Source organism: Caloenas nicobarica, chromosome 4 (assembly GCF_036013445.1).
Source record: "Caloenas nicobarica isolate bCalNic1 chromosome 4, bCalNic1.hap1, whole genome shotgun sequence".
Classification (NCBI taxonomy): domain Eukaryota; kingdom Metazoa; phylum Chordata; class Aves; order Columbiformes; family Columbidae; genus Caloenas; species Caloenas nicobarica.
The window spans coordinates 61,714,807-61,724,428 of NC_088248.1; the positions used below are offsets into that span (position 1 = coordinate 61,714,807).

Consider the following 9,622-nt stretch of genomic DNA (forward strand, 5'->3'; position numbering starts at 1 on the left):
AGTTAGGTTTTGGGTTGGGTTTTTTTGGCTTTTTGTGTGCTTGGGTTTTTTTTAAGTCTACATAGATAGCTCTTTAGAACTATTAAGATAAAAATTGGACATTTTAGAAATAAATGCTATTAATTCAAGTATCAAAGTGTAGGGGCTTGGCCTAGAAACTTTTTAAGCCACTCAAGTAACCTTTCTCACAAGAGTAATCAGTGGGACTACTCATGCAAACCAAGTTATTCACGTGGTAAATGTCTGCAGAATCAGACTCTAAATTAGCATTTTAGGGGCATACGGCTGCCTCAATGGATTATTCACAAATGCAGGAAGAAAAATGTGGGTAGTTTTCAAACAATTGCTGTACACTTTTCCTATCCTGACATCTTTTGCATGTTTAGCATAGTCTTAGAATGATCATACTTGGTATCCCAACTACTAGACATAGAAAAATTATTAGGAAAAATTATGATTAAGAACATTCCTATCAGCCAAAAAAAAAATGGTTTTTCCTAAATGAAAAGGTAACTGCTCCGCTACGTAAACAAGTGAAGAGTATATTTAGCCCTCGTAACCTGACCACATTGTATTTCTGGAGTACAAAGATCTGTAAGGAAATTTTAGACTTAAGTAGTTTATAATAGAACTGCTTCAGTCTATAGCAGCTATGTTCAATCAAATTTTATAATTCCCACCAGATGACAATAGCTTGTAAAAACACTAGGATACGTTGAGCAGGAAGGTGGTCTTGGGGACAACAATTGACTACACCTCTTAAAAGTAATTTTTAAAGCTGTGTCTAATACTGGTGTTAGTTTTCAGATTTTCATTTTATCTTCATCTTGCTTTAAGAGACTATTTCAAACTATTAGAAACATCACACCTGAGATGACAATTTTATAAAAAAAGAAGAAACAAGTGTTTAATTTTACATTCTCGTAAGGAATTGTTTCAAAAGGTTTTGTCTCCCACAATAAGCAGTGGTCTCAGGAAATTCTTAAACATTGTGGAAATTCTACACACCTTGATCCTTTGTGCCTTCCTCCCATGAAGCATACTGAAACCCACTACTTATACAATACCATCATCTATGTAAGAGAGGTTCAAACAACATAAGATGTCACATCCAAATCCTTTCTTTGTGAGACTTGCCATGTACTGAATGGCCATATACTCTTTAGAAGCCCTACTCATAGGAATGTGGGCTCATCATATGGGTTACTAGCTAAAATAGAAAGTCTTGTAGACATTAAATATGGAATGGGCAAGATTATAATTAATCCAAGAGATTTTTTACACTGCTTCAGGAGATACACAAAGGTACAAGCAGTTGCACTGATTGAAAAATGAGCTGTACGTATTGAAGTTCAAAGGGTTGTTTCAGCAGATGGAACATCTACACAACAGACCATGTGATTCAGCCATTCAAGACAGAGCCATGAAGAAAGGCACACTCATGGCAGACTTATTAGCTCAGAAAATGTTGAACCAAATTAGTTCAGACAAGAGTTAGCAGCCCCTTAAGAGCTGAGCCTTCAGAAAAGATTGCTGGAAATTATGACTAAGAGAACACTGCAGCATATACCCATTTATTTGACTGAAGACTTTTCAGAGAAGTATCCAACTAAAAGGCCTATAGCAAAATCACCTTCAGCTTCACCAGGGTCTCTCCAACAACTAAAGTTTCCACAAACTTAAAGTTTGACTGATTAAGTTGCTAGTTTCCATCGTGTTCTCCCTTTGAGTTCTTATGTAGTAGGCACTACTATCTGATCACTTATTGGTAACTGAACCTTTTTACTTTAAAATTACAGCAAGGCTGCTGTAGTAACCATCACTTGTTATGGCGGTATTTATTGTGGTTTTGGTTTCCACTGCACTTCTACAATTACACTGGTGTGACACAAATTCCTGTTATGGAGCATATTACATCAAAATAGCTTTGTGTATATAGTACCATATATAGCTATTGTACTAGATATTTGTTGTAGCTTAATTAAACTGTAGGAGAAACATTTCTGTCCACCTGAGGTACACATAGATTTAGTCAAATTGTGTTTTAAGTAATTCTCTTTGGAAGAGAAGGTTGAAAATTTTTCTCTTCAAGATTCATTTTACAAAGTACTTCAGGTCTTCTCTTAGAGGGAGCTGTTTCATGATCCATGCAAAAATTCAGCATTTTGCATAAGATCTACCAATGTGTATTCACAACAAGTAACTCACTGATCAAGCAAACAGTTCCTTGGAAATCAGAGTAACTGGTCTAAAAAGAAATTTTGTAACTGAAATTCCAGTACAAAACAAACAAACAAAAATCCAAAAGCACCACTTAACATGTATAGATGGAAAGGACTGTTCTTTAGGTTAGAGAGTACTGAACTACAAAAACCCCATTTTAAAATTCAGCCTGTACACACTAGCACAAAATATTATAGTATAAGAAATATTACACGTAAACCATGTTACAAACAAAGTCGAGTTCATTTCACTTGCAGTAAGGTTTGCTTATACCTTCCATTGGCATGCTAAAAGGACTGCATTGGGTATTCTCTGACAGTAGCTTGGCACACTACACTTACACACTGAAAAAAAATAAAAAGCTTTAACTTGCTTTCTATTCAATGTATAAAAGAAAATACTTGAAGGAAGGATCCACAAGTTTCTCGAGAAATCATTTTGAATTTCAGAATCCCAAGGAGATGAATTGGCTGTCAGAAAACAATGTACCCCCATCAGATGGAGTTGGCAGTTGTAAACAAGAGGAATTTTCTCAGCTTTTCCTCACAAATATGAAATATTTGCTCTTAGCCAACAGCTGGGGCGGTTTAAAGACATCTTGCATATACATTCGAATGACAATTCACCCCCACACCTAACGTTGACTGAATTCCAGCAAATTACAGAAATTCTTATTAGTACTGGAACAGATGCAAAATAATTCTGAAGACAAAACAGAATTTACCTTTGTAGGTCTAAATGACTAAACTTTCAAATAACAGTTTGCCTGCTGAAGGGTGAATAAAAGTAACCCACAAACGTAGACACAATTATAAGAATTTATCTTCTTAACTAGTAACTTATGCAACTGAAAAAATATCTACTGTTTTCCAAAGATTTTGCAGATTTATCAAGAGAAAACCAAAGAAAAAATACAGGAAATGTAATGGAAAAATGTGAACACAGACAAGTTTTAACAAGTTTTGTTTGTTTGTTTTCTAGTATTGCAATTCTGTGCTTCAGAAATCTTGCCGCTAAATGCCTTGAAATTATGACACAAGTTAATTTTTGAAATATTGTAAATAAATCACAACAGTATGATCTTGCTTTGAGATAATCAAGAAATAAAGTTGACTATATACTGTTGTGAAATTTATCAAATGTTTGGTATCAGTGTCAAAACATTCACAGTAAAAGCATGGATATTTTAATGTTTCATGTACATGTACTTTCGCAACATGAACTGCACTGTTTAATTTTTTAGCCAGACTCTATAAACTAAATCTAGTAATGTGTATATACTATCGCAATATATCCCTGAGTAGAAGAAATTGGACTAAATCCCTATACTTTGTACAAAGTTTAAGTATGTAAAAAAGCATTGCATTAAGTGTTTTAATACAACTTCAAAAAAATCTGACTATGCATTTCTAAGAGCAATCAATTTAATATAATTTATTCAAAAAAAGTTGCATTATTTAACAACACTTTCGATTTTTAGGTCAAAAAGTTATTTTGGTTTATTTGAAAAAAAATGAAGCAATTATCTCGAGTCCATGATATTTTAACTATTATAGAAATATCATCATTACATTGGTGGTTACTAAGTCTTTTGAATAGCTTTGTCTATAAGACCAACCAAAACGTAAGAGTTTGTGTGGATTTTTTTGTTTAAAAACACACAGCAGCTGTGGACACAGAGCACAACTACAATAAAACAAACAGAATATTTAGGCCAATGTTGCTTTACAGTGGAGTAAAGTAGAAATACCTTTATGAAGTCAAAGCAGCAGTGAGTGAAAAACTAAACAAGACCTCAGAGGCATGCTTAAAGAAATGGTGATACAATGAAAATGCAGCAACTAAGTTGCTGAATAATGAAAATGCTACTCTGCAGATGAAGTTCTACGTGAACATACATTAATACAGTGCCATTCTTAGACTTTCCGAGCTCCAAACTGAAACTATATGCAACAATCAGCATCTTGCCTTTAAGAAGTCTGATGTCCCAACTTGTACAATACATTTAAAAAAATATTTTCATTTGAGGAAATGCAACAAAATAAGAAGGTATATACTGAAAATTAAGCAATATTATAAAATGCTAAAAGTTTTGGAATTATATTTTCTACATCCTACTGAAACGAAGCAGATATCTGCACTTCAACTTCACCAGACAAGATCCACTCATCTCCGCTCCATCCTCTCTGCCCACTTAATCCTTTTATTAAAATCCAACTGCAAATAGTTTTTGAAAGCAAACAGTTCATATTTTTTCTAAGCCTTTGTAAAAGCTTTAATTATATAAAAACTTGAGTAGAATTCAATCACTGCTTTCATACTATGGAACAAGTCAACAGTTTATAACTAGTAGTTACTTCCAATAAGATATTGTATAAAACGTCCAACATGTCCGAGACTAACATCTAACACTGTATTTCAGAGAACAGGCTTTTTTAGGTGTATTCATGTTTGAAAACATCCTTGTGTATTCAAGTGAAAATATTTGGTAGTATTCAAGCTATTTCCTACAAGACAATTACAGCTTACACTTCAAATCTGGACTGCACATGAAAGCTCCCCCCCCGCCCAAGTCCCATACATACTGCTTGAGAATTTCTTACTTCTCTTGTGTCTCAAAAAGAACAGACATCCCAAATTAAAAAAAAAAAAAAAGGCACACCACAGAACAGAGGCCTGAGTACCTTAAAACAACTGATCCGACAAAAAAACCCCAAAAAACAAAAAAGAACCTCATACATAGAATTAAAAATACTTACAGCCTCTCCAGTTCTTTTAAATCCTGGAATGCTCCTCGCTCAATAGTACTAATCTTGTTCTCCATGAGCTGACTGAAATATAGAAATTTATATATATATAAGTTTTAATAGTTCTGAGATAACTTGTTGCATTAACAGTAGTCATTTAAAGGCAACCACATATTCATTAAAACATTACAACAGTTATTCTAGAGTGACATCCACCTTAGCCTTCCAGACCCCTGTCATCAATGCTTTACACAGGCTCCTATATCCAAAAGGAAAAAAAATAATCCTTGTTAAAAGAAATAGGAATATTACATTTGTTCATCTACTTTAAGAGTCCCAAGTTAAAAAAATTACACATATGCATACATGATGTCTGCACACATGCACATACATCATTGCTCTTCGGCAAGTTTTAAGCCTCCAGTTGAACAGTAGGAAGGCAATGTTAGTCTCACATGAGAATAACAAAAATACTGAACTGTGGTGTTGGGAAAAAGCACTAGTGAAAGACTGCGCAGAGACTGTAACCATAACAGTAGTTTTGTTTTTTAAAAAAATTCAAAATTACAACAACATGATATTCTGTTTCAGAAAGAAACTGAAAAGGATTTTATATTACTACTTTCTCAAATTAAATAGCCTTAACAAATAAGTAAATTTTGCAGTATTTCAAACTTGGTATTAGTCATATTTCCACTCTCCCCCCCAAAAAAAAAAACACAACAGAATTTTAAAATCTTCATAATGCTCAAAACAAAAGCGTTCACAAAACAAAAAGCAAACCAAATCATTCCTTCCTCAAATTCACTGTTAAAGTATTTCCTTTTTGCTCCAAAATTGTAGGAAAGCAATAATCATCATCTGGGACTTGCTTTTAAACTCAGTTAATAACTTTTTTTCCTAATGAATTCCCTTATACTTCAAGTTGAGAATACCCATTTTCAGCCTGAACTATAAATTTGCTAATTTTAAACTGAACTCATTCCAACAGTTATTCAACCAATTTTAGTAACTCTTACTTATAAGCTACAGGCTAAATTAAATCCTCAAGTTCCACAACCTTAAGGAAAGATTTTAAAATTTTAAATAAATGACATTTAAGCAATTGATTACTTATTCATACTAGTGTATAAAACATGGGGGAGGAGCTGTAAATTCAGATGCAGTAGCACAACAGTTAAAAAGTGATAACCCATCCAGCTTATAAACCAAAAGATAACTAGTTCAATGGTTTTCTTAACAAACTGTAGCATTAGTCCTAAAATGTATCAGTGACAGAAACAGAAAACTTACAGAACTCGAAGGTGTCTTAGACCAGCAAAGTCGGTCTTGGTGATTCTTGTGATGTTATTTCCATTAAGATCCCTAAGAAGAATAATTTATAAGCAGCAAAATTAAAACATTCAAAAGTTATTCTAAATTGTTTTGTCTGCTTTCATGGGCACAGCATTTTCAGAAATTAGGAGATGTAAATGAACCCAACAAACCATTCCTACAACTAACACTGCATGCGTTCATGATTTCCAAGTGACTGAAAAAAGGTTTATCTTGAAAGTAGTAGTTTCAAACTTTGTAATAAAAGACTCTTAACAAAGTCAGTTCTGCCTGCCATAATAAAGCTCACGTTTATCTTCAGAGATACAGAAGAGTCAAAATCTGTCTGAATGTAGTTAGAACTGCATTTAGAAAACCACTAGAGCTACTAAATATATGCACTACAATATTAGTTTGACTGTAACAAAAACTAAATAAATTACTGACATTAAGAAAATTATCACCGTTTTTAAGCAACTTTATACTTTCATAGTATTGCTACAAAGGCAGAATAGGGCTTAACTTATATAGCAAATATCAGCTTTCAAACAAGCCTAAGATTGTTGGTGAGTAAGAGATAGGAAACATGATTTTATGAAAACTAAACTCTTCACTTGCTGCACAGGAAGCTATATGCAGAATGCAAAGCATGTTCAAAAGCAATGGAAAATTGTGTTTAGGCCCTAGCATTTCTGTTCATACTTCAGCACTACCTCCTTTTCTGGAGCCATTTGTCCCTTTCTCAAAACATTTTGGGGTCAACATATAAACGTCCTTCAATTTCATTCACTACAAATAAAACAAGACCTGGCAATTCCTGAGGTAAGTCATTAGGAAGTGGTATCACATGGACACTACCCTAACAATTACAGCTTATTCCCAACGTATTTAAGAAGAATTAAAAAAAAAAAAAAAAATCACTTTTTTGTGTGTCTGTGTGTTTACACATGTGGCCAAAACACCACTGTAAGGAAACCACACAAGTCTCAGCAGAAATCAGTGTCCCTGATACTGAGTGAAATTCATCACTCAAGACGTGTTCATATGCCAACATTTAAATGACTTATTAGAGAGCAAGTAATAGTGCGCTCACCTCTTCCACCACTTAGACCCTCCTGAAAGGCAGCCTGAGATGATAGATAACCGACCACATGCTTGCTCTCTCTCAAGACTAGAAAATGCCCTAGCCGCAGGGTACTCGAACGGTCTCAAAAAGCGGATGGGGGGGAGGAATCACAGTACAGGCACAACTTAGTGCCGTGAGTGGGAAAAAGGCTAAAGCACCCCAGCGTGCCCTCGCCCAAAGGCAGATGCGGTCTTGCGCCAGGGCAGATCCCCGCCGGGCTTCAGCTTCAGGGCAACGGCGCGTCCCCGCCCGCCTCCCCGCGCGAAGCCACCGCGGCAGCCGGCGGGGCGGGAGTGAGCGCTGCGCGCCCGCGGAGCTCCACCGCCCGCCCCGGGGCCTGCCTGCACCCGCGGAGCACGGCGGGGCGCCGCGGCCCGGCTCTTCCTCGGCGCCTCGGGGAAAGAAAGCCGCAATAGCGAAGTTTGCTGGGAAATGGGCGCCGGCGGGGGAGAGGCCGCTCCGCCGCCGCCTCGGGGCGCCCCCCGGGCCGCCGTGGTGCCCGCCCCGCCACCCCCGCTCCCCGCGGCGGCGGGAACCGCGCTCCTCACCGCGGCTTCCCAGGATGAAAGGCAGCGCGCCGGGAGCAGCGGCTACCTCTCCTGTGCTCCTGCGCATCGCCGTGAAACGGGTACCGCCAGCAGCAGGGGAAGGGAACGGGAACTCCCCAAAGGGCGTCGGGACCCCAAGCCGGGCCGGCTCCGGGGGCCACCTCGGCCCCGCTGCCAGCTGGAGCCCTGACGGGCGTCGGGGACTACGGGGTGCTCGCCGCCCCTGCCGGGTTACTTACAGCCTCTCGGTGTTGCGGGGGATGTTCCTCGGGACCCCGCGCAGCGCCAGCCCGTGACAGTCCACGGTGCTCCCCGAGCAGGAGCACTGCGCCGGGCACGGCTGCGGCGCCACCTCGCCCGCCATCGCCAGCAACAGCCCCAGGGACAGGGTGAGTTTCCCCCAGCCGCACATCATCACCGCCCGCTGCCGCCCGACCGGGGCCCGCTGGCCTCGGCCCCGGGGAGGCGAGGGGCGCGCCGCCCTCCTCCTCCTCGCCGCGGGGAGCGCTCGGGCAACTTTCAGGGTGCGGAGAAAGCGAAGTCCTTTCTATCCAAAGCTCAGCCAAGAAAACAACCCCGGCAAACTGAGGTGCGTGGAACTGATCCGCGGCTGAAGGCAACTTCGCTGGGAGGGGGGCCGGGTCCGGGCCCTCCCTCGCTAGCCCGTCGGGTGGCGGAGAGAGGCGGCACTTGAGTCTCGTCTTCACACGCTCCCTGCGAAGGCGAAGCAAACCCACGGGCTCAGGGTATGGCAGAGTTGAGCTGGCTCCTTATGTTCCTCCTCGCCCCTTTCAAAGCTGTGACTTCCCTCTGAGCCCCTGGGCTAGAGGCCGCGGAGCCCTTCTCCGCCCAAGCGGCGCACTTCTTGCGCGGCGGCCCGTGCAGCAGCCGCTCCCACGCGCGTCTCCCGCCGCGGGCCGCTCACAGCCCCACGGGGGGCGGCGGCGGGGCTGACACCGCGTACACACCGCCCTGCCAGAGGCGCCTCAGCAAATCATACCCCTCTCGCAGGCATTCATCAAACTGTCTCACGGAAGGAGGAGGGAGGGGAAGAAAAAAAAAAAAGTCAAACACACAAGATGATGTTGGGCTTGGCTTTCCACCCCCCGCGCCCCCTCCTGCTGTAAGCTCCCAGGCCAAGTTTAGCAGGAAAGGGCTGGTCCTAGAGCACGATAATAATAAGCAGCTCGAGAAGTGATTCGTTGCTCTGCTGGTTGGGAGTTCATCCACGACCTCCTTCTCCTCGGTGACAGATCACAGCTATAGATCCTCCTGTGATCCCGGGAGCACGGCGAGACAGACCAGATAACAAGCGATGTGCGGCGACAGCGGGAGGGGTGGGGGGTGCGTTATTCTGGTCCCCGTGGTCTCCCAGATACCGTGGCTTTGCTGCGGCAAAGGCACCTGATGGGAAAGGTAGGAACTGCTCGGTCCTTCAGGTGAGGCCAGTTCAGCAGCTCCTGGTGTTGCTGCAGGAAAGAAGCAACTTTCCTCCTCTCCCGGAGCCCGCGGAGGCACAGCGCCTTGGGAAGGGTTTGCACCCCTTCTCCCGATCCCGCCGGTGCACCTGAGCTGTCTGTGCCTAACAGCCCAGGCCGGCCCTCGGCTCCCTGGAGGCGGCGCTCCTCCGGCGCACAGGGAAACGGCAGAGAGGGCGGGGGGAT

At 41.5% G+C, this 9,622-nt stretch overlaps 1 protein-coding gene across 3 annotated transcripts in view; it reads right to left on the reverse strand.

The window, feature by feature from the left end:
- Positions 1-8,474, reverse strand: part of SLIT2 (slit guidance ligand 2) — a 263,931-nt gene extending 255,457 nt beyond the window's left edge. For all 3 annotated transcript variants that reach the window (XM_065634966.1, XM_065634967.1, XM_065634968.1), the window contains exons 1-3: positions 8,198-8,474; positions 6,264-6,335; positions 4,983-5,054 (exon numbers count right to left, since the gene is read on the reverse strand). In XM_065634966.1, coding sequence (XP_065491038.1) covers positions 4,983-5,054; positions 6,264-6,335; positions 8,198-8,373 — 320 coding nt within the window. In that variant the 5' untranslated portion in view covers positions 8,374-8,474. The remainder of the gene's footprint in view (positions 1-4,982; positions 5,055-6,263; positions 6,336-8,197) is intronic.
- Positions 8,475-9,622: the final 1,148 nt, after the last annotated feature.